A 26,188-nucleotide genomic window follows, 5' to 3' on the forward strand; every position below is an offset into this window, starting at 1 on the left:
CTTGTTTCATTTATTTTTTTCCTACCCCCACACCCCCCACATTGCATCTCCCTTTCCTCATATCATGGAGATCATATAATAGTTGTCTTTCTCTGATTGACTTATTTCACTAAATATAATACCCTCCAGTTCCATCCATGTCATCGCAAATGGCAAGATTTCATTTCTTTTCATGGCTCCATAGTATTCCATCGTATATATATACACCAATCTGTTGATGGACATCTAGGTTCTTTCCATAGTTTGGCTATTGTGGACTTTGCTGCTATAAACATTTGGGTGCACATGCCTCTCTGGATCACTACTTTTATATATATATACACATATATATATATATTTATTTATTTATTTATTTGACAGAGAGAGATCACAAGTAGGCAGAGAGGTAGGCAGAGAGAGAGAGAGGAGGAAGCAGGCTCCCTGCCAAGCAGAGAGCCCTATGCGGGACTTGATCCCAGGACCCTGAGATCATGACCCGAGCCAAAGGCAGCGGCTTAACCCACTGAGCCACCCAGGCACCCCTGGATCACTACATTTGTATCTTTAGGGTAAATACCCAGTAGTGCAATTGCTGGATCATAGGATAACTCTATTTTCAACTTTTTGAGGAATCTCCATGTTGTTTTCCAGAGTAGTTACACCAGCTTGCATTCCCAACAACAGTGTAGGAGGGTTCCCCTTTCTCCACATCCTCCCTATCATCTGTCATTTCCTGACTTGTTAATTTCGGCCATTCTGGCTGGTGTGAGGTGGTATCTCATTGTGGTTTTGATTTGTATTTCCCTGATGCCGAGTGATGTGGAGCACTTTTTCATGTGTCTGTTGGCCATCTGGATGTCTTCTTTGCAGAAATATCTGTCCATGTCCTCTGCCCATTGCTTGACTGGATTCTTTGTTCTTTGGGTGTTGAGGTTAATAAGCTCTTTATAGATTTTGGATACTAGCCTTTTATTTGATATGTCATTTGAAAATATCTCCCATTCTGTCAGCTGTTAACTGTATCCTTTGCTGTGCAAAAGCTTTTGTTAACTGTATCCTTTGATGTGCAAAAGCTTTTGATCTTGATGAAGTCCCAATAGTTCATTTTTGCCCTTGTTTCCCTTGCCTTTAGCGATGTTCCTAGGAAGAAGTTGCTACAGCTAAAGTCAAAGAGGTTCCTGCCTGTGTTCTCCTCAAGGATTTTGATGGATTCCTTTCTTACATTGAGGACCTTCATCCATATTGACTCTATTTTCATGTGTGGTGTAAGGACATGGTCCAGTTTCATTTCTCTGTATGTGGCTGTCAATTTTCCCAACACCATTTTTTGAAGAGACTGTCTTTTTTCCATTGGACATTCTTTACTGCTTTGTTGAAGATTAGTTGACCATAGAGTTGAGGGTCTATTTCTGGGCTCTCTATTCTGTTCCATTGATCTATGTGTCTGTTTTTGTGCCAGTACCATACTGTCTTGATGATGAAAGCTTTGTAATAGAGCTTGAAGTCTGGAATTGTGATGCCATCAACTTTGGCTTTCTTTTTGAATATTCCTCTGGCTATTCGAGGTCTTTTCTAGTTCCATATAAATTTTAGGATTATTTGTCCCATTTCTTTGAAAAGAATGAATGGAATTTTGATAGGGATTGCATTAAATGTGTAGATTGCTTTAGGTAGCATAGACATTTTCACAATATTTGTTCTTCCAATCCAGGAGCATAGAGCATTTTTTTATTTCTTTGTGTCTTCCTCAATTTTGTTCATGAGTACTCTATAGTTTTCTGAGTATAGATTCTTTGCCTCTTTGGTTAGGGTTATTCCTAGGTATCTTGTGGTTTTGGGTGCAATTGTAAATTGGATTGACTCCTTAATTTCTCTTCTGTCTTGTTGTTGGTGTAATGAAATGTAACTGATTTCTGTGCATTTATTTTATATCCTGACACTTTACTGAATTCCTGTAAAAGTTCTAGCAGATTTGGGGAGGAGTCTTTTGGGTTTTCCACATGTAGTATCATATCATCTGCAAAGAGTGATAGCTTAACTTCTTTGCTGATTTGGATGCCTTTAATTTCTTTTCATTGTCTGATTGCTGAGGCTAGGACTTCTAGTACTATGTTGAATAGCAGTGGTGATAATGGACATCCCTGCCATGTTCCTGACCTTAGCAGAAACGCTTTCAGTTTTTCTCCATTGAGAATGATATTTGCGGTGGGTTTTTCATAGATGGTTTTGATGATATTGAGGTATATGCTCTCTATCCCTACACTTTGAAGAGTTTTGATCCGAAACAGATGCTGTACTTTGTCAAATGCTTTTTCAGCATCTATTGAGAGTATCATATGGTTCTTGTTCTTTCTTTTATTAATGTATCGTAACACATTGATTGATTTGCAGATGTTGAACCAACCTTGCAGCCCTGGAATAAATCCCACTTGGTCGTGGTGAATAATCCTTTTAATGTACTGTTGGATCCTATTGGCTAGTATTTTGGTGAGAATTTTCATATCTGTGTTCATCAAGGATATTGGTCTCTAATTCTCTTTTTTGATGGGATCCTTGTCTGGTTTGGGGATCAAGGTAATGCTGGTCTCATAATGAGTTTGGAAGGTCACCTTCCATTTCTATTGTTGGGAATAGTTTCAGGAGAATAGGAGTTTATTCTTCTTTATATGTTTGGTAGAATTCCCCTGGGAAGCTGTCTGGCCCTTGGCTCTTGCTTGTTGGGAGATTTTTGATGACTGCTTCAATCTCCTTACTGGTTATGGGTCTGTTCAGGTTTTCTATTTCTTTCTGGTTCAGTTGTGGTAGCTTATATGTCTCGAAGAATGCATCCATTTCTTCCAGATTGTCAAATTTGCTGACGTATAGTTGCTCATAAGGTGTTCTTATAATTGTTTGTATTTCTTTGGTGTTGGTTGTGATCTCTCCTCTTTCATGATTTTATTTATTTGGGTCCTTTCTCTTTTCTTTTTGATAAGTCTGGCCAGGGGTTTATCAATCTTATTAATTCTTTCAAAGAACCAGCTCCTAGTTTCATTGATTTTTTTCTATTGTTTTTTGGTTTCTATGTCATTGTTTTTTGCTAATCTTTATTATTTCTCTTCTCCTGCTGGGTTTAGGCTTTCATTGTTGTTCTTTCTCCAGCTCCTTCAGGTGTAGGGTTAGGCTGTATATTTGAGACCTTTCTTGTTTCTTGAGAAAGGCTTGTATCGCTATATATTTTCCTCTCAGGACTGCCTTTGCTGTGTCCCACAGATTTTGAACCATTGTGTTTTCATTTATTTCCATGATTTTTTTCAATTCTTCTTTAATTTCCTGGTTGACCCATTCATTCTTTAGTAGGATGCTCTTTGGTCTCCATGTATTTGGGTTCTTTCCAAATTTCCTCTTGTGATTGAGTTCTAGCTTCAGAGCATTGTGATCTGAAGATATGCAGGGGATGATCCCAATCTTGTGATACCGTTTGAGACCTGATTTATGACCCAGGATGTGATCTATTCTTCAGAATGTTCCATGTGCACTAGAGAAGAATGTGTATTCTGTTGCTTCGGGATGGAATGTTCTGAATATATCTGTGATGTCCATCTGGTCCAGTGTGTCATTTAAGGCCTTTATTTCCTTGTTGATCTTTTTCTTGGATGATCTGTCTATTTCAGCAGGGGAGTGTTAAAGTCCCCTATTATTATTGTATTATTGTTGATCTGTTTCTTTGATTTTGTTATTAATTGGTTCATATAGTTGGCTGCTCCCATGTTAGGGCAGAGATATTTAAAATTGCTAGATCTTCTTGTTGGACAGACCCTTTGAGTATGAAATAGTGTCCTTCCTCATCTCTTATTATAGTTTTTGGCTTAAATTCTAATTGATTTGATATAAGGATTGCCACCCCAGGTTTCTTTTGATGTCCATTAGCATGGTAAATTGTTTTCCACCCTCACTTTAAATTTGGAGGTTCTTTGGGTCTAAAATGTGTTTCTTGTAAACAGAATATTGATGAGTTTTGTTTTTTTTTTTTTTACCCATTCTTATACCCTGTTTCTTTTGATTGGGGCATTTAGCCCATTTACATTCAGGGTAACTATTGAGAGATATGAATTTAGTACCTTTGCCTGTAAGGTGACTATTACTGTATTTCCTCTCTGTTCCTTTCTACTTTTAGGCTCTCTCTTTGCTTAGAGGATCCTTTTAGTATTTCCCGTAGAGCTGATTTTGTGTTTACAAATTCTTTTAGTTTTTGTTTGTCCAGGAAGCTTTTTATCTCTCCTTCTATTTTCAATGATAGCCTAGCTGGATATAGTATACTTGGCTGCATGTTTTTTCTTGTTTAGTGCTCTGAATGTATCATGCCAGTTCTTTCTGGCCTGCCAGGTCTCTGTGGATAAGTCTGTTGCCAATCTAATATTTTTACCATTGTATATTACAGACTTCTTGTCTCAGGCAGCTTTCAGGATTTTCTCTTTGTTGCTAAGACTTGTAAATTTTACTATTAGATGATGGGGTGTGGACCTCTTCTTATTGATTTTAAGGAGGGTTCTCTGCACCCTTCGATGCTTGTTCCCTTTGCCATATTAGGGATTCTCTCCAATATACCTTCTGCTCCCCTCTCTCTTTCTTCTTCTTCTGGAATGTCAATTATTCTAATATTGTTTCATCTTATGGTATCACTTATCTCTTAAATTCTCCCCTTGTGGTCCAGTAGTTGTTTTTCTCTCTTTTTCTCAGCTTCTTTATTCTCTGTCATTTGATCTTCTATATCACTTTTTTTCTTCTGCCTCATTTATCCTAGCAGTAAGAGCCTCCATTTTTTATTGCACCTCACTAATAGCTTTTTAAATTTCAACTTAGTTAGATTTTAGTTCTTTTATTTATCCAGAAAGGGCTTTTATTTCTCCAGACAGATTTCTCTATTATCCTCCATGCCTTTTTCAAGCCTGGATAGCATCTTGAGAATTGTCATTCTGTCAACTCTAGATCTGACATATTGCCAATGTCCATATTGATTAGGTCTCTAGTCTTCGGTACTGCCTCTTGTTCTTTTTGTAGTGAGTTCTTCTGCCTTGTCATTTTATCCAGATAAGAATATATGAAGGAGTGAATAAAATACAAAAGGTTGGCAAAGACCCTGGGAAAGTGTACTTTAACCAAAACAGAAGAGACCCCAAATTGTGGTGGGAATAAAGGGGGTAAAAAGAACTTCAGAAAAAAAATTCTTTAAATGAAGGAAAAATAGAAAAAATATAAAAATATAAAATAAAAATACAAAAAAGAAAAAAATTATATATAAAAATATAATAAAAATATATAAATAAAAAATCATAAAAATAAAATATATATAATATATACATAATATATATATTTTATATAAATATAAAAATATATAATATTTATTTAAAAATTATTTAAAAATATTTAAAAATTATATATATCTAATATATATATATATATATATATTAGACTGGTGAAAAGAACAGGGTCACCCACTTAATTTTGGGAGTATTTGAGTCTCTTAGAAGAAACCCCCACAATTTTAAAGAATGAAAAACATATATAAGGGTGAACAATGAAGGGATGGAATAGGTCTTTAAAGATGAAAAAAAAGTTTTTTTAATTTCTAAAAACAGAGTTGATAAGCTGGTTGAGAGAATTAAAAAAAAAAAGAAAGAAAAGAAAATGGAGAGAATTTGCTCAGGCTGGAGACTAGAACAAAGCCCTGTGCTAGATTTAGGGTATATTTTGATCTATTAGAAGAAGTTGTATCCCAATTTTTTTTAGAAGAAAAAACCCTATGTGTATACAAAAAATAAAGTTAGATACAATGAAGGATAAAATAGGACTATAACAATGAAGGTTCAAAAAAGATTTTTTTTGTATAAAAGGTATTGTTAAGATAAAGTAGTTAAAAATGTTAGAAGAGGAAAGGGTAAATGTTAAAAAAAAATTAGGAGAAGAAAAAAAAATAAAAAATAATTAATTAACTTTGTAAAACTAAAGAACCATGGCTAGAAAGCCATGAATTCCATGCTTTGCTTTCTCCTCCTCTGGAATTGCGCTGTTCTCCTTGGTAAATGAACTTGGTCTTGGCTGGATTTCTTGCTGATCTTCTGGTGGAGGGGCCTGTTGTAGTGATTCTCACGTTTTTTTGCCAGAGGTGGAACTGCACCACCCTTACTAGGGGTCATGCTAAGTAATCTGCTTGGGTTCGCTTTTGGGAGCTTTTGTTCCCTAACACTTTCCATAGAGTTCCAGAGGATGGGAATAAAAATGGTGGCCTCCCAGTCTCCCGCCTGGAGGAGCCAAGAGTTCAGGGCCCCACTCCTCAGTGCGCCCTTGGAGAAAAGCGCTCAATCACTCCCATCTCCCTGACCTTCGACTGCACCCCGAGCTCACCCAGCCTGTGACCAAGCATCTCTGTCTCTGGCACATAGCCCTGCCTGGAGTCTCCAAACCCCACAGACCCTTGCACTCTTCTGGGGGGGGGTCTCCCCGGATCTTGTGGGGTCTCTTCTCACAGAGCAGTGGCCTGTGCCATGGATCATGGTTCAAGGTAACCCTGAGTTGAGAGCTTTCTCCTCGGCACCATCTTTGTAGCCACCTTCCCTGCTCTAATACCTATGAGCTCTGTGACCCTCAGGCACCCCAATCCTTCCATGACCCCACAGGACCTGGGGCCACACTGTCCCTGCATGGGCTTCACCCTGGCTTAGCCTCTGGAGCGATGTCCCTCAGTGGAGCAAACTTTTAAAAGTTCTGATTTTGTGCTCCATTGCTCTGCTGCTTGCCAGGAGCCGGCCCCTCCCTCCGTGGTCTATGTTCCCATTGCTTTGGATTCACTTCTCCGCTGGTCCTACTTTTCAGAAAGTGGCCAAATTCCTGTTTCTAGAATTGCTGCTCTTCTTCTCTTCAATCTCCTGTTGGATTTGTAGGTGTTCGGAATGGTTTGATTAGCTATCTAGCTGATCTTTTGCTACCTGATGTTGTCTTAGCCTGCTGCTTCTCTACCATCTTGACTCTTCTGGGTAGAAAATTCTTGCTTATAGAATTCTTTTGGTCCAGCACTTTGAATATATCATGTCATATTTTTTTGCCTTGCAAAATTTCCATTAAAAAATCATTTGATAGCTTTCCCTTGTATGTTACTTTTTTCTCATTGCTTATTAAATTCTGTCTATGTGTTTAAAGTTTGACATTGTTATCATAACATGGCTTGGTTTTCTTTTTGGCTCAAGTTGTTATCAGCTTTCTGTTCCTTCTCTCCCTGAATGTCTTTTTTCTCTGCAGATTATGGAAGTTTTCATCTGTTACTTCGTATAAGTTTTCTGTCCTTTTCTCTTTCTCTTCTTTTTTAAGAATCCCTATAATGCAAATGTTGTTATGGTTGTTGATGTTGCTGAGTTCTTTTACCCTGTTCTTTTTTGTTGTTGTTGTTATTGATTTTTCATTTTCTCTTTTTAAGTTCTCACTGAGCTATCCATTCTTTTCTCAAGTCTAGGATATGTCTTTATAACCATTATTTTGAATTCTTATCAACCGTACTTATCTCCTTTTCATTTTGCTCTTTTCCTCTGATTTTTTTCTTTATCATTTATTTGCACATATTTCTTTGTTTCTTCACATGTCTAACTCTTTACTTTTGTCTCTTAATATTTTAGAGATCGGTTATACAGGAGAGTGTTAATTTCTATAATTTCTTTTAGTTTAACGGCTATTGTTGATTTCTGGTTTTATACCATGTGGCTAATGAAGATGTATAGTATGATTAATCTGTTTCTATTTGCTAAGACTTATTTTGTCTAGAATGTCCCATTCTAGAATATTTTTCATGTGCACCTGAGAAGAATCTATATTTTGCCATTGTTGTATTGTGTGGATATATTATTTTTGGATATTAGATTTATGTTCTGTATATGCCTGGTTGTCTATTTGGTCTATAGCATTGATCAAATCTATTTCCTTGTTGATTGTTATATGCATTGTTAAGAGTAGAATTTAACATCCCCACTATTACTATATTGCTGTTTACTTCTCTTTTCTTTGTTAGTCTTTCTTTAGATATTTGGTGCTCTGATGTTGACTGTATAAGTATTTATAATAGTTATGTTTTTTTGATGGATTGACCCCTTATATAAATGACTTTTTAACCATTTTTTAAAGATTTTTTTAATTTATTTGAGAGAGAGAGCATAAGCAGGGGGGAGGAACAGAGACAGAGGGCGAAGCAAACTCCTGCTGAGTGGGGAAACCAACTGAATCCCTGGCCAGACAAGGCCACTAATTTGCTGTACAAATGGGGAAAGCCACAGGCTGTGTTCTGTTTAAGTGCCACTGTGAGCAGTTGGATGAGATATCAGCTTTCTGTGGCTCTCTTTAGGTTTCCTGGTTGGGTAGGCTGAAAGATGTGTTCAGCAATGGGCAAGGCTATGAATAAGTTTCCATACTTGGATATAGTGGGAGAACCAGCTCCAAGACCAGTAAGGCTCTTTATTTGTGGTTTTGACTCAAGACAACACTCTCCCACCACCCACCTGGCTAAACAGGCCTCTTTGCATTGTTCTTTAGACTATTAGCTCTGTCTGCATACTCTCTGCTTGAGAATATGGGCTGTGCAAGTTCCAGATGTTATAGCCAGCCTTTCTGGTAAGGCAAGATCAAAAGCTACATTCAGCAATGGGCTAGATTATGACTCCACTCTCCTCTGAGTCAGACTAGGCTCCAGCTACTTGCCAGCTACCCTCTTTGTTTGAGTACCTGAATCAGTCAGACTTGTAAATCACCAGTTCTCTGGTTAGACTGTGTCACCAGATGCGTTCTGCAGATGAATGAATGATGTAGGGACCATTACTTAGGCATTGCACAAAGGAATACAATCTGCTATGATCTAAGTGCTGATTTTTTTTTTAAGATTTATTTATTTATTTATTTTATTTGACAGACAGAGATCATAAGTAGGTAGAGAGGCAGGCAGAGAGAGAAGAGGAAGCAGGCTCCTTGCAGAGCAGAGAGCCTGATGCAGGGCTTGATCCCAGGACCCTGGGACCATAATCCGAGCCAAAGACAGAGGCTTTAACCCACTGAGCCACCCAGGTGCCCCTGAGTGCTGAGTGTTGCTAGACCTTCCCCACCTCGTCATAATCAGATTCCCATGGATCAGGCCATAGATCTTCCTGCAATTTCCAAGGGGTGAACCAAAGTGGGGACTCCAAAGAAAAGTAATCCATAATACTGCAGGAGCTAGATACCCATGCTGATCCCTCTTTTCCTCCAACGGAACCATAGGTTCAGAGAAGACCTTTCTGTGTTATGCTGTGCCAGTCTGGAGGTGGGGGCTGCGTAGTCATCATGTAGCCATTCCTCTTAACCTCTTAATTCACTCTGTCTTGGTATCTGTGGTGGAGGAGGTATTGCAACCTCCCCTTTGTGTTCTAGAATTCTCTGAGCGGTGTCCAGTCCATGAATAGCTTTTAGTTGTTTTTATGAGGGAGAACATCAGGAATATCTATGGCATCATCTTGGTAATGTTATTCCCAATTGCTCCTTTTTGTTATAAACCTTGTAGAACCATTAACCTTTTTATATAATGACATGTATAACTTAGAAAAAATAAAATTATAAGTTTACTAAAATAATTATTAGTTACCCATTAAGTCTCATTAATTAGCAGACAAACCAGACTTCTCAAATCAACACAAAATTGTCATTCCTCTAACATTCTATAATACATTCTCATTGAAAGATGGAAAATATGAAAATAATGAAGAAATAAACTTAGAGTAGCATTGCTCAGAGGTAATAGCATTAAATATTTTTGTATAATCTGACTTTTTCCTAGGTATTCCTTCATGAACTTAGTTCATACCTGCCATGTAAATTTGTGTCCCATAGTCATTTCTAAAAACATTAGAACTAAACAAGAGGAAAAAATAATTTGGGGAGAAAAAAAAATGCCAACCTCTCACTACTCATAATATGGCAATTCAGTATGTATATTCAACTGAAAAGAAAATCAATGACATCATTTTCACACCAAAAAGAAGACAGAAAAAATGAGTAATTTCTTCTTACAAGCAGCAGTACATAGTATATTAGGAGCACAAGTGTTGGCGTCAGTTTGCCTGGGTTTAAATCCTGCTTTAGTGGTTTCTGGTTGTGGGATAGACAGTCACCCTGCCCTGAGAATTAATTTCTGTCAAGTAAAAATTAGAATAATGTCTGCCTGCTATTCTTGCTATGAGTACCTATAAAACAGCACAGCACCAAGCACCCAGTAGTGAATGCTCAGTAAATGTTAACTATTATTACTGAACTTATTATGAATAGTAACAATCAAGAGGGTGAATTTCACACTGCAACACTCACACACACACACACACATGCCAGGCAGGATAAACAAAAACACACACAACAGGTTATCAGTGTGGGTGGAAGGGCAGGAGGGAAGCCTCTGTTCTCTGGAGAGAGACATTGATTAGACACTCAATGATTATTTGTTAAATAAATGAACTGTGGACACACTTTTTTTAAAAGATCTTATTTATTTGGCAGAGAGAAAGAAAGAGCACAAGCCAGGAAGCAGTAGGCAAAGGGAGAAGCAGGCTTCCCACTGAATAGGGACCCCAATGCAGGACACGATCCCTGGGATCCTGACGTGAGCCAAAGCAGATGCCTAACCAAATGAGCCACCAAGGTGTCCCTTGTGGACACACTTTAAAGGCAAATCTTGCCACTTCTGGAGTGACTTGACAATATTACGACTTCGGGATTAAGAAAAGATAACAGCTATTGAAGGTGAGTCAGTTGGTGGAAACTATGAAAATCAGAATGCAGGAGGAAATTCAAAGTATAAGGCTTGCATGGCAGCACATCTCCTGAAATACGTGTATTAATTCTGTTTTGAAAAACTGTGTATTGGGTGTCTGACAGAGGGAGAAGATGAGGCAGGAGGTTTTGGAAAGAAGGCTTGAGAGCCATAGAAGTGTTTGGAAGTCATAGAAGTAATTGAGAAAATCATTAAAAGCATTCCAATTTAATTGGAGATATTGTGATTTATTAAGGAATAGGGGCAGAAACCAGAACAGCTCCTTTGTACAGAAGGGAATATTCTAGGGGGAAAAAAGAGATTAGGTTAAGACATACGTCATTTAGAATTCAAACACAGTGAGAAATAAAACCACAAATACAAGGCCTAATGACCTTCCTTTTCTTAGTGTTTCTCCTTGGAGGGATATGAACTTGGGGGTGAGGGTAGGGATAGGCTTGAAGGAGTCACAAGGTAACAGAACTCTGGCCTCAAAATTTAAGAATCCAATTTTAGTTCTGCTACTAACTAGTTGAGCAGTCACGCTTCACTTATTGCCTCAATTTTCTGATCTATAAATTGGGGTTGTTACGTCTCTACCTCAAAAAGTGTCATTTGGTCAGGGGACAGCGACTATACCAGATTTCTGTTCTTCAGTGGAGAGAATAGTTAACTAGGTATAACAAATTATTAATGGGGTAACTAAAAAGGCCTAAAAGACACATTAAGATATGGCCAAGAAAACAACTATCAGAGGAGCTACACCCCAAAGGGTAGAGCAACAAAGGGAAGAGGGCAGAATTAGTAGGACTCAGAGGGTTAAGAGGGAGGACACATAGCTGACCTTCTGATCTCAGAAGAGGTGGAACTTGTGGGGCGAATGCTGGTGGTGTTACATTCAGAGGTGGACCCATGTGGCGGGACTCTACTCTTTGAGAAATGAACGCTTGGGGTTAGTGCTCAGATCTCGAGGTGGGGGCGCAGTGAAGCTACTTCTGCAGATATTGGAACCACGGCAAACCATTTCACCTGCTTCCTACTTAAAGCCCTACGCCTGCTGGAGCAATGTTGACGGAGTAAGAAGCACGATGGAAGGGCCAAGTCCCCTCTTTCACCTCCTGCCTTTTCAGTCTCCCTCTGATGCCTCTCCTTGCCAGGGCAGAGCCAAGCCAGGGTGCTCAGAGCCCCACCAACACAAGGTGCTGTATAACGGGTTTTCAGCTGGGAAGTAACAGCTTCACATGGGGTACAATGCCCATAAGAGAAAGAATAACACCTGCCTGTTATCTTTTCTTACAGGTCCTTTGGAATATGACATCTCTGTGATATTAGAAGACAATTGGGTGGGGGTACTTTAAGGAAGTGAGCAAGTCAAATACACCCTCACAGAGCTTTCAATAATGGCCATGCAGCTTGGAGAATGGGATTCCATGCCCATGAAGGTGGGAGAGTATCCTTTGGAGGACTGCAGCATAGCCTGAGAAATTTTATGGTGGTCTTGGAGTTAAAAGGTCTACTCCTGACCCACCAGCAGAACTCTTTGGACCTTAGTTTACTTACTGGATACCCAGGTATTATGATTCTGTGTAAATCTGGTGTTTTAGAGGATCTAGTGTGTTTTATTGTCTTCTTATGTCACCATTCCCTGACCTCTTCACATACATAAATTTTGAATTGTGATTAGGTTTCAAGACCAGCAAATAAGGGAAGAAGTCTTTTGGTCAAACTTGCTTAGAAATACGCCATTTGGGGACACCAAGGTGGTTCAGTTAGTTGTGTCTGCGTTCGACTCAGGTCATGATCTCAGTCTTGGGATCGAGTTGCACATCGGGCTCCCTGCTCAGCAGAGTCTGCTTCTTCCTCTCCCTTTGCAGCTCCCCTGACTCTGTCTCTCTTTCTCTCAAAGGAATAAATAAAGTCTTTTTAAAAATATGTCATCTTGAAACCTCCATATAACCCCTCATCTACACAGCCAGATTATCCTCCAGAGTGGGAACAACTTTTTCAAAAGATGAGTACCAGATGAAGTTGTTAGATTGTTAAAGGCTCATGTTGTGTAAAAAATAACATGGATCACAAAATGCTAGACTCCAACTCCGCCAGCACGTGGGAACTGAAATCTATATATATATCTTAGAACTCGTTCTCACATGTGTTCTACAGTCACTGAGAATGGCAAGAGCTATTTAAACAGTAGCATTTACTCCACCCTTTCTTTGTTTTGTTTTGTTGGGGTTTTTTTTTTTTTTTTTTGAAATATGTGTACAACACCCACCAGAATGACTAAAATGAAAAAAAAAAAAAAATTAAGTACTACTAAAGTTTCAGGACAACCAGAACACTCAAACATGACTGGTAGGAACTTAAATTGAACAATCCCTTTTGGAAAATGGTTTATGTTTACAAAACCTAAATCTGTCCCAAACCTTATGATCTAGTGATTCCCTCTTGCATACGCACCTACCAGCATTCATACTGAATGATTTTAGGAGAAGTTTAATAAGTGACTATAATCTTGGCTATTAGGAGTCAGGATGGTAGCTACTCTGTGGGGCTGATAAGGAAGACAGGAGCTGAAGGGAGGCTTCTTATGTGCTGCTTATGTTTTGCTTTTTTAATTGACATATATTTGACATGTATATTGCATGAATTTATTGTGTATAACATGTGATATTACATTTGTATACTGTAATATGAATGCCACTGTATCACATTACAGGATTATCTTTTTAGTGGTTGGAATAATTAAATTCTAGTCTCTTAGCAAGTTTGTTGCTTATAATTCAATATGGTTATCTATATTCATTATATTACGCATTACATCTCCAGGGCTTATTTATTACTACTAAGTTTTCACCCTTAAACACCTGTCTTAACCATCCACTCCCCATTCTCTGGTAACCACCCTTTTACTCTGTCTTTACAAGTGTGGTTTTTCTTAGATATCATACAATACTTGTTTTTCTCTGACTTACCTCAGAATGCTTTGCTCAAGGGTAATTCATGTCAAAAAGGGCAAAATGTCCTTGCTAGTGGCTGAATAATATTCATATGTGTATTCAGGAATTTATTTACATAATCTTTAGTCCTTCATCTCTTGATGGGCACTTAGGTTGTGTCTACATCTTGTCTATTGTGAACAATGCTGAAATAAACATGGGAGTATCTCTTCAAAATCCTGTTTTCATTTGCTTTCAATATTACTTGGAAGTGAAACCACTAGATCATAAGGTGGACCTATCTTTAAATTTTTGAGGAGGCCCCATATTGTTTTCCATAGTGGTTGAACCAATTTGTATTCCCACCAACAGCCTTATAGTGTTCCCTTTTCTCCACGTCCTGGCCAGCACTTGTTATCATTTTTCTTCTTGATACTAGTCATTCTAATAGGTGTGAGTATCTCATTGTGCTTTTGATTTCCATTTCCCTGATGATTAGAGATGCTGAGCGTCTTTTCATGTACCTATTGGCCATTTGGCTGTGTTCTTTGGGGTAAAAAATGTCTATTTAGTTCTGCCAATTTTATAATTGGACTTCTGGTTGATTATCAGTTTGTATGTTTTTTTAAATATATTTTGGATCACTATTAACCCCTTTTCTAATATATGACTTGCAAAAATGTTTTCTCATTCTATATGTTGCCTTTTCATTTTTTAAATTGTTCAGTCTGTGCAGAAACTTTTTAAGTTTGATTTAGTCCCACTAAATTTTTACTTTTATTGTTTCTGATTTTGTGTCATATCCAAAAAATCACTGCCAACACTAATGTCAAGGAGTTTTTTCCCTATGTTTTCTTTTAGAAACTTTATAGGATCAGGTCTTACGATTAAGTCTGGTCCATTTTGAGTTAATTTTAGTGAATAATGTAGTATAGGGGTCCAATGTCATTGTCCTGCATGTTTTCCTAACACCATTTGTTGAATAAACTATCCATTCCCCACTGAATATTCTTGGCTCCATTCTTGTCTAATGTAAGTTGACTAGATATGCAGAGGTTTAATTCTGAGGTTTTGTTGTTGTTTTTTTTAAAGATTTTATTTGACACACAGGGAGAGAGAGTGTGTGTGTGCACAAAAGGGAGCTGCAGGCAGAGACAGAGGGAGAAGCAGGACCCTTGCCGAGCAAGGATCCCAATGCAGGACTCCATCCCGGGAACCTGGGATCATAACCTGAGCCAGAAGCAGAGGCTTAACTGAGCCACACAGGCTTCCCTAATTCTGAGCTATTTTATTCTGTTGGTCTATGTGTCTACTTTTTGCCAGTGTCATACTGTATTTATGATGATAGCTTTATAGTATAGTTTGAAGAGATTAAATGTGATACTTCCACATTTATTATTTTTCCTCAGAATTGCTTTGACTATCAGGGTCTTTTGCGGTTCCTTAAAAATTTTAGAATTTTTTTATTTCTGTAAAGAAAGTCATTGTTATTTGGGGGGATTATGTTAAATCTCTAAATGGCTTTTGGTATGGACACTTAAACAGTAATAATTCTTCTGGTCCATAAACATGGGATGATTTTCCATTTGTGTCGTCTTTGATTCCTTTCAGCAAAGTCTTGTAGTTTTTATTGAACATATCTTTTACTTTCTTGGTTAAGTCTGTTCCTAAATACCTTATTGTTTTTGAAGCTACTGTAAATGAGATCATTTTATTTAATGAGAGAACATCTGAAAAAGAAATAGTGTATAGAAATGCAACTGGGGCATCTAAGTGGCTCAGTCAGTGAAATGTCTGTCTTTTGCTCAGGTCATAGTTCCAGGTTCCTGGAATCGAGCCCTGTATCGGGCTTCTTGATCAGTGGGGAGCCTGCTTCTCCCTCTCCCTCTGCCTGCCACTCCCTCTGCTTGTACTCTTTGTCAAATTAAAAAAAAAAAAAAAAGAAAGAAAGAAACTGATTTTTGTATGTTGATTTTGTTTCCTGCAGCTTTACTGAAATTGTTAATTAGTTCCAACAGTCTTGGTTGAGTCTTCAGATTTTCTGCTTTTAAAATTACATCATCTGGAAATAGCATCAGTTTAACTTTTTCCTTCTGATTTGAATTCCTTTTATTTCTTTCTTGGTCTTGCCTAATTGCTGTTGCAAAGATTACCAGTGCTATATTGAATAACAGTGGTGAGAGTGGGCACCCTTGAAAGGAAAAGCTTTCAGTTTTTCTCCATTGAGTATAATGTTACCTTCGGGCTTGTTGTATGGCCTTTATTATGGTGAGCTATGTTCCATTCTGTTGAAAGTTTTTATCATGAGAGTATGTTATATTTTGTTGTATGCTTTTTCTGTCCCTCTTCAGATGATCGTGGAATTTTTACCTTTCATTTAAATGGTGTATTGCATTTATTGATTTGCCTATGTTGAACCATCCTTGTGTCTGAGGGATAAATCCCACTTGGTCATGATGTTTAAACCTTTTAATGTGTACTTGACTTTGGTTTGCTAACATTTGGTTGAGAATTTTGCATCTATATTCATTAGAAATAGTGGTCTATAGTTTTCTTGTGGTGTCTTTATTTGGCTTTGGTATCAGGGTAACACTGGCTTAGAATGAATTTAGAAGTATTTCCTTCTCAAAATTTTGGAGGAGTTGAGGAGGATTAATGTCCATTTTTCTTTAAATGTCTGGTAGAATTCACAAGGAAAGCTGTGAGGTCTGGGCTTTTCTGTGTTAAGGCTTTTTGATTAATAATTCAGTCTCTTTACTTGTTAATGACCTATTCAGATTTTCTGTTTCTTCATGGTTCATGTAGGTTAGGTTGAATGTTTCTAGAAATTTATTATTTCTTCAAGGTTATCTTTGTTGGCATATAAATTTTCAAATGCCTTGTGATCCTGTGTATTTCTGTGATATCTGTTGTAATGTCTCCTCTTTCACTTCTAATTTTATTCATCTTACCTTTTTTCTTTCTCTATTTCATTTATTCTACTCTGATTCTTATTATTTTCTGCCTGCTAACTTTAGGCCCAGTTTGTTCTTTTTTTTTTCCCCCTAGTTGCTTGAAATATAAAGTTAGGTTGTTTGAAATATTTCTGATTTCTTCATATATGAACTTATCACTATAAACTTTCTGCTCAGAATTGTTTTTGCTACATCACATTAAGCTTTGATATGTTGTATTTCCATTTTCATTTGTCTTGAATAACTTTATATTCTGTTTGGCTTCTTTTTGACCCACTGATTGCTCAGTAGTGTGTTGTTTACAAATATGTTTCTCACATATTTGTAGATTTTCTTTCCTCTTTATTGCTAGTTGATACCATTGAAATCATACCAACTATCTTTTCTGGCCACAATTTTCTTTATGAATATGATTCATATGATTCACCATGGAGATCATTCTGTGCACATTTGAGAAGAAAGTATACTTGGCTGCTAATGGACAGAATATTCTATAAATTTATCTTAAGTTCCAACATTACCTTATTGATTTTCTGCCTGGGTGACCTATCCATTGCCAAAAGTGACATATTGAACTGTACTTGAGAACAAATGAACTTGAATCTCCTATACTATTGTATTATCATCTATTTCTCTTTTTAGAACTAAATTTGCTATATATATATTTTCATGCTCCAGTGTTGGGTGTGTAAATATTTCTGATCATTATATATTCTTCATGTATTGACCCTTTTATCATTATATAATGACTTTGTCTCTTGTAACTTTTTGTTTTTGTTGTTGTTGTTTTCATTTTTTCCCCCCCTGGGGGGAGGGCTTGAAATTTATTTGGTCTGACAGAAGTATGGCTATTCCTGCTTTCTTTTTAGTATTTTCACTTGATGGAATATTCTCTTCCATCCCTTCGCTTTGAGCCTATTTGTGTCTTTTAGAGATGAAATCAGTTACCCTGTAGGCAGCATATAGTTGGGCTTTAAAAAAAAAAAAATCCCCCTGGTGACTTTGCTCTTTGGTGAATTCAATTCATTTGCATTTGAAGTGATTAAAGATGTATAAGGAGTTAATATATTGCCATCTTGTTTGCCTTCTGGTTGTTTTACACCGTCTCTTTTTTTCCCACCTTCTGGTTCTGCCTGCCTTTGAGCACATTACAAGGAATACCATCAATTTACAATATCCCCCTTATGATTTATAATTCTCTTCTAGATTTTTTGCTTTGTGGTTACCATGAGGCTTACATAAAACATCTTGCAGATAAAAATAGCTTTTTTTTTTTTTTTTTACTTTTTTTTAAAGGTTTTATTTACTTATTTGAGAGAGGGTAAGTGAGAGAGAGTGAGAGTGAGAAAAAGAGAGAGAGCACAAGTTGGGGAGAAGTAGAGGGAGAGGGAGAAGCAGGCTCCCCGCTGAGCAGGGAGCCCAATGTGGGGGCTTGGATTCTGGGATCATGAGCCGAGGCAGAGCTTAATTGACTGAGCTACCCAGGCATCATTTCAAATAGCTCATTTTAAGCTGATAGTAACTTATCTTCATTCATCTATAAATTTTCCCACTTTTGTTTCTCCCCTTATATATTTTTGATGTCACAATTATATAAAGGTCAAAAGAAGGAGGGTTAGTTAACAAATTCACAGCATAAAAAGAAGTAAATTAAGTGGTTAGCATATTAATATAGTTTTCTAGCTCTAATTTTCACATTTACCAGGATATTATGTATTTATTTTTTGTGTCACTAATTGGCATCTTTTCATATTCTTCTTGCAAGGCAAGTCTAGTGGTGGTGAACTCCCCCAGCTTTTATTTATCTAGCAGAGTTGTCCTTGAGAGGAAGGAGGCTTTCCCAAAGTGTTCTTTGCTGGCACTTTATATCTTCCATCTCTTTGAATATTTCACTCCACTCTCTCCTGGCCTGTAGAGTTTCTGCTGAAACATCTATGGATAACCTAAGAAGGAACCGTTATTAGTCTACTCCCCCACCCCAACCCAGGACATCTTTTTGCATTGAGATAATAGGGTGTTCTACTAGTATATTGTGAGCCTGTATGTCCAATTCCTTCCCCAGGTTTAGGAAGTTCTCAGCTATTCTTAAATAAACTCTGTCCCCCTTCTCCTTCACTTCTCCTTAAGGTCCTTTTCCTCTTCTTCTTTTTTGAAAAATAGCATTTTTATTTACAACTGTATTTAATTAATCATCTGAACTCCTACAATAGTTTTATTTCTCTATACTTTTTGGGTGTGTATTCTCTGACCATCTTTTCATATGACAACAATTTTACAATATTTTCCCTATAGAATGTAGGAATGATAATTCAGTCTTTCTTTATAGGTTGGTTGAAACCCTTTAGTATTGTAATTTTACTTTTTATATCTTCTAAGTTTTATTTTAATGTCAGTACTCTACTGCTTTGATCGCTACAGCTTTGTAATGACTTGAAGTCTGGAATTGTGATGTCTCCAGCTTTGCTTTTCTTTCTCAAGTTTGCTTTGGTTATTCAGGATCTTTTGTTCCATACAAGTTTTAGGACTATTTATTCTAGCTCCTGTGAAAAGTGCTATTGATATTTTGATGGTGATTGCATTAAATGTATAGATTGCTTTCGGTAGTATAGACATTTTAATGATACCTGTTCTTCCAATCCATGAGCATGGAATGTTTTTCTATTTCTTTGATTCGTCTTCAATTTCTTTCATCAGTGTTTTACCATTTCCATGGTACAGATCTTTCACATCTTTGGTTAGGTTTATTCTTACGTACCTTGTTTTTGGTACAATTGTAAATGGGATTGAGTACTTAATTCTCTTTCTACTGCTTCATAATTGGTGTATAGAAATGCAACAGATTGCTGTATGTTGATTTTATATCCTGCAACTTCACTGAATTTGTGTATCAGTTCTAGTTTTTTGGTGGAGTCATTTGGGTTTTCTATATAGAGTATTATGTCATCAGCAAATAGTGAAAAGTCTGTCTTCTTCCTTGCCAATTTGGATGCCATTTATTTCCTTTTGTTGCCTGATGCTGTGGCCAGGACTTCCAGTACTATGTTAAATAACAGGGATGTCCACACTCACCACTGTGTTGTTTCTGACTTTAGAGGAAAAGCAAAAGCTATCTCTTTTCCCCCACTGATGATGATATCAGCATGGCCTTTATTATCTTGAGGTATGTTTCCTCTAAACCTACTTTAAGGGTTTCTTATCATAAATGGATGTTATACTTTGTCAGATGCTTTCTCTGCATCTATCAAAATGATCATATGGTTCTTATTCATTTATTAATGTGGTGTATCACATTGATTCATGAATACTGAACCACCCTGGCAACCCAGGAATAAATCTCTCTTGATTGTTGTGAATGATTCTTTTAAAGCATTGTTGCTAGTTTATTGAGAATTTTTGCATCCATGTTCATCAGGGTATTGGCCTGTAGTTCTCTTTTTTAGTCATCTTTATCTGGTATTGGTGTCAGGCTAATGCTGGCCTCATAGAATACATTTGGAAGTCTTCTTCCTTTTCTATTTTTTGGAATAATTTCAGAATAACAGGTATTAACTCTTCTTTAAATGTTTGGTACAATTCACCTATGAAGCCATCTGGCCATGGGCTTTTGTTTGCTGGGAATTTTTTGACAAACTTATTTAGTTTCTTTGTGGTTTATTGGTCTGTTCAAGTTTTCTATTTCTTCCTGGTTGTTTTAGCTGATTGTATGCTTCTAGGAATTTATCCATTTCTTCCAGGACGTCCAATTTGCTAGCATATAGTTTTTCATATATTCTCTTATACTTGTATTTCTGTAGTGTTGGTTGTTATTTCTCCTCTCTCATTTGTGATTTTATTTGGGTCTTTTCTTTTTGATAAGTTTGACTAGAGGTTTATCAATTTTATTGGTATGTTTCAAAGAACCAGCTCTTGATTTTATTGATTTGTTTTATGGTCCATTTTTTAAAGTTTCTATGTCATTTATTTTTGCTCTAATCTTTATTTTCTTCCTCTGCTGGCTTTAGGTTTTGTTTGTTCACTTATTTGAGATCTTTCTTGTTTCTTGTTGTAGACCTGTATTGCTATATGCTTCCCTCTTAGGACTACTTTCGCTGCAACCCAGAAGCTTTTGACCATTGTGTTTTCATTTTTGTTTATTTCCATGTATTTCTGTAATTTGATGGTTGACCTATTCACTCAGCATGTTGTTTACCCTCCATGTATTTGTGGTCTTTCCAAATCTTTCTTGTGGAGGACTTCTAGTTTCATAGCATTGTGGTCAGAAAAAAGTACATGGTAGGATTTCAATTTATTTGTTGAGGCTTGTTTTTGTGACTTAATATGTGATCTATTCTGAAGAGTGTTCCATGTACACTTGAAAAGAATGTGTATTTTGCTGTTTTAGGATGAAATCTAAAAATATCTGTTAAGTCCATTTGATTTTCCTTATTGAATCTGATACCTCTCATGGGATTTCTCCACCCCTAAAAAAGAAATAGTTCTTTCCAAGTCACTTGTTCTTTTCTTTCATCTGGTCTATCCTATTACCTATGCTCTCTAATACAGTCTTCATCTCATTCATTGAATTCTTCGGCTCCAGAATTTGTTTGAAATTTTAAAAAAAGAACTAATTTCTTTGATAATGATTTCTGTTTATTAAATTTATTCCCGAGTTCATTGAATTGCCTTTCTGAGTTTTCTTGTAGCTTGTTGAATTTCTTCATAATGGCTATTTTGAATTTTTTATCAAATCACAATGTTCTGTGCCTTTGAGTTTGGTTGCTGAAGAATCAGCATTTTTTGGTAATAACATATTTCCTTAATTTGTTGTTGTTTCATACTTCAAATGCAAAAGAAGAAATACATATCCTTTCTTTAGTGAAGAATTTGTTCACTCTGGTTTTTATAGTTCAAGACACTGACAATTGGAAACCTTGTGTCCCAGAGGTAGTGCTATAATTCAAGTTTTTAGTTTCTTCTATTGGGGCTGGAGACTGCACTCAGCAATACATAGAAAGAGCTAGCAGAAGGTTCAGAGGAGGCATGGGCTTAGCACCTGGGGCTATGGGTATGCCCATGATTGAGAGGCAGATTTTCCAGAGTGGGACTCCAAGAGGTCCATCGGTGGACCTCCTGCCAAGATCCAGAAACAGAAGGAAACACGTTTCTTCAATATGCTTTGGTATTTTTGTTGACCTCCTTTCCTTTTCTTTCTTTCATCTCAGTAATGGAGATCCCACCTCAGAAGTTTAGGGTCCTACTGGAGAGAAATGGATCACTTCAGCCACAACCCCTACAAGTGGGCAACCACATTTGCTTTCCATTTTCTCTAGCAGAGAGGTAGCCGCTGCTGCTGCTGACAAAAACCCAGTATGTTGCCACACTGCTGGAGAGAGGTAGCATGGTGAGTTCCTGTGTAACTGCACCCTAGCAAACTCTAAGCCAAGGATGGACGATGGTCTTGGAATAGCAAAGAAATGACCAGGAGATAGTGCGTGAGACAGAGGTTTATTGAGGGAACTTACAGGAAGCCCAGGAAAGGCTGACTAGGCAAAGCACCCACTGCTAGAATCTGCACAAAGCAAGTTTTTATAGTATAACAACTAGCCTAGGAACTACCTGTAGCTATCCCCCTCCTAGCACAGCCAGTGTTTTAAGGAGATCAAGGTCTGCCACCCAGGTATTCTTTCATTACGGAGGTCTTCCAGGTTACCCATTCCCAGAACCTCTGACCTTGAATGCTAAACAACACATTCTTCTGTATCTTTTGCTTGATGGGAATATAGAAGGAGGATGGGATCTGTATATTCTCAAGACAGTGATTAATGGGGACATTCAGGATGTTCTTGTATAAACCAAACATCCAGCATATATCATGCAGTTCCTCTCTCTCTGCCTCCAAACTCCTCCCAGTCCCAATGGGATGACTTGCTAGGATCCTCCATCAGGTTGGTTTAGACCCCTACAAATATGTGCATGTCTACCCAGTTTTGTACTCTCCAGGTTCACCTTTTCCCCAATCATAGAAGGGGAGGGTGGGGTAGGCTCACTGACTCCCTTGGGAGTCTCAGTCTCTTCCAAGGTCCTATCCATCCACGTTCAGAGACATAGGTACATAGAAATTGCTTAGGTGTCCTGCTGTAATGTGCAAAGGCACTTTTGTTGGATTTACAACTAACTGGACATCAAAAACAAAGGATGAGGGGGAAAAGGATTCATGCCACCATGATGCCAACTTCACTCTAGAGAATTCAATGCTGTGCTTCTTGATCTGGGTGCTGTTTCCATGAAAATAGCCAATTAATAAAAACTTGTGAACAACAAAAAATTTAAACATGCATCAAGCCATACAATTGGATGCATATGTATATATATGCATACTTCAATATAAGTTAAATGTGATTCTATTCTTCTTTAGGGTATATAGCCAAAAGAAATGAAAGCAAGAAATCAGATATACACCCATGTGGATGGCAGCAACCCAATTCTCCATCAAGAGATGAACAGGTAAACAAAATATATATATATATTTTATATATAAAACATTGGAATATTATCAGCCATGAAAAGAAGAAAATTCCAGTACATGCTATAATAAGGGTGAATCTTAAAGACGTTAGTTAAGTAAAGTAAGCGAGTCTTGCAAATACTATATAAACCCACATATGAGGTAGTTAGAGTAGTCAAATTGTAGAGAAGGAAAGTAAAATGATGGTTGCCAACGACTGTGGGCAGTAAGGAATAGCAAACTGTTGCTTAATAAGTAGAGCGTTTCAGTTTTGTGACAGGAAACAAACAAGTTCTGTGGATGGACAGTGGAGACATCAGCAAAACAGTGTGAAATGTACTTAACCACTTGATTATGTGTACTTTACCACAATTTTTTTAAGTTAATATATACCCTCTAAGTAAATGCATCTTAATGATGTCATCAACTTACCTCTGGTGAACATCCCCAAAATTCACCCCTCATCTCTTATTTGGGTCATTTTAAACCTTACCTTTTCAATCCTGTTGAACACAAGAAGTGAAGAAAACCAGCAGCGGGCTCTCTCCAAGCAGCAAGGTGAGAGATTTAAGACCACTTTCCACTCATACAGGACCTCATACTAAAAAAAATGCTCGGATATCATCCCTCCTATTTATACTCACAACCCTTAAGCAAAGAAGACAGATCAAAAGGCTCCATCACCTTCATTTCACAACTGGGTGCACAGACCAGGAATAAATAATCACAACCAAAAAAAAAGAAAGAAAATTCAAATTTTCTGATATCACATTCAAGCTGGATATCACCCTCATAAGACCCTCAAGATTGTCAAGAGACTTGAAAAGCAAATTTGATTTACAAATTCATTTTGTGCTTCTATTGTTCCCATAATAAAATGCATTCTAGAATACAGATCTTATATGGCAAAAAAAAGTTCACTTTTTGACTTGAAAACCTTTTATTTAATTTATACAAATAACTACTAAATACAAAAAGTAGATTAAAACAAAATAGTTATTTTTTTTCTGGCAGAGTTTAAATGCACATAATGGATAATTCCGAAGAAAATGCATTTTCCCCACAGCGTTCAGGACTAAAATTCTACTGAAATCTTTGCTTCTAAATCAGTAATATATTCGGTGGTGTCACATGGGTAATGGCTAAATACATTTTTGCATATGAACTGAAAAAAGTTACAGTCTACACACATACAAATGTGAAGCACTTAAAATGTGAATTTAACTGATAATAAAAGAAAATGTCCATTTCAGAGTATAGTGTTAAAAACATTTCAGTAATAAAATCATAAGACCACATAAAAATAAGCTTTAACATATGCACGAAGCAGTTTTGTAAAAACTGCTAAGGGCACAAGTAATAAATAATTTGCAAAGTTGTATATAAACAATTCCTAATGTTTCAGCATCATTGTAAACATCAGCACATGTGTAAAATGCAGCAAAATCTGACATTACATTTTGTTTTGCCAAATTGAATTCCTATTATCCAAAGACAGACCAGTGGAGTACGCAGCCAAAGTTTTGGCAAGTTGGGTCTTTAAAATTAAGAGTAACAGTGCAAGTAAGGAATGCAAAGAATTCCTAGTGCAATAAAGAAGAGAAGCACAGGCAATATTGCTGATAAAAATTCACCACCTCCTTGAGTTTCCCATGGGGAGAGTCTAGGAGACCTGTGAAAGATATGCAAAGCCACTGTCTTAATGCCCAGATCTCTTTTAGGATTTCTCTGTGTTCCTCCAGTTCCCCTACCTTTGCAACAGTGTCTGTCCGACATGAGTCTCTGTGGTGTGAACAGTTTGTGAAATGCCCAGTTCACAGTCATTGAGCGAGGTTAGGGTGGTTTTGGTGTCTCCCCAACACATGGCTGGGTCGAATGTCTGCCTTGTCAAAGCAGCCATTTGCGGAGGGAGACAGCTGGATTCTGTTCTGACAACCAGTCAGGCCAGCGTTAGGTCCCAGCTGGACAATGACAACGTCAACTCTTCCTTCTTGACACCATGAAAATGTCAACAGTCAGTTTTCAATTTGTCTAGGGAATTATCAATTTTGGTCAAAGTCTTTTTGATACGCAGGGCTGTGAGTCTTGCGGATGGATTTTGATACCAGCATTCTTTCATCAGCTTAGCCAGAGAGGTTAATGTCTGAGGAGAGAAAGAATAAATACCAGGGTGAAAAAGTGGCTTTTTCATGGCCCTAGAAAGTTGGCAGATGTTGTGTCAAGAGATTTTGCAGAACTCTGCGGGTCTTGGTAGGTCACAATGATGTTACTGCCATCTTCTTTATCAAATAATCTAAGCCTTGACCCCTGATAAGAGTCCCTCTTGAGTTTTGATGAGTTCTGGCCTTTGGACTCTGAATGCTATCAGCTGACTTTGAGGTAAATTACAAAGAATTGGCTGGACCCCCTGATGTTTTATGCCTGCTAAAAGAGATAATGCTATCCCAGAGTTAACAATGAAATCTGCAGTCTGCGTCTTATCTCAATGTTTCAGACTTGCGGCTACTGAAGAGAAGCAATAAGAATCTTCAGGGATGCCTGGGTGGCTCAGTAGGTTAGGCCTCTGCCTTCAGCTTAGGTCATGATCCCAGGGTCCTGGGATCCAGCCCCATATCAGGCTCTCTGCTCAGCAGGGAGCCTGCTTCCCTTCCTCTCTCTCTGCCTGCCTCTCTGACTACTTGTGATCTCTGTCTGTCAAATAAATAAATAAAATCCTAAAAAACAAATAAACAAACAAAACTTCAGCTGAACAGCTCTGTTTGGAATTTTGGATATGCAGATATGGAAAAAGGTTAGTCTTGCATTTTACTTGTGAGCAGCAGAGTAATGAATCCCCTAACTCCTGGAGCTAGTCAATAGTAGAAACTCCTGTGACTACTGTCACTTACTAGCAAGATCAGAGAATTTCGCTCTTTCAACGATACCATTTTGTGAACTGACTAAACTAGGTCCAAGACCCTTCTACATAACATAGAAAGCAACAGACAGGGCGATCATTCAGGAACTATACTATTGGCTTACTCTTGAGTTTCAAGAGTAAAGT

The 26,188-nt window shown here is 37.4% G+C and overlaps 1 protein-coding gene across 2 annotated transcripts in view; it reads right to left on the reverse strand.

Annotated features, from left to right (window-relative positions):
- Positions 1-24,061: 24,061 nt before the first annotated feature.
- The window catches only part of ACVR1 (activin A receptor type 1), a 127,720-nt gene continuing 125,593 nt past the window's right edge, over positions 24,062-26,188 (reverse strand). For both annotated transcript variants that reach the window (XM_059394001.1, XM_059394000.1), the window contains exon 11: positions 24,062-25,288. In XM_059394001.1, the coding sequence (XP_059249984.1) occupies positions 25,154-25,288 (135 nt within the window). In that variant the 3' untranslated portion in view covers positions 24,062-25,153. The remainder of the gene's footprint in view (positions 25,289-26,188) is intronic.

Source organism: Mustela nigripes, chromosome 3 (genome assembly GCF_022355385.1).
Source record: "Mustela nigripes isolate SB6536 chromosome 3, MUSNIG.SB6536, whole genome shotgun sequence".
Classification (NCBI taxonomy): Eukaryota; Metazoa; Chordata; class Mammalia; order Carnivora; family Mustelidae; genus Mustela; species Mustela nigripes.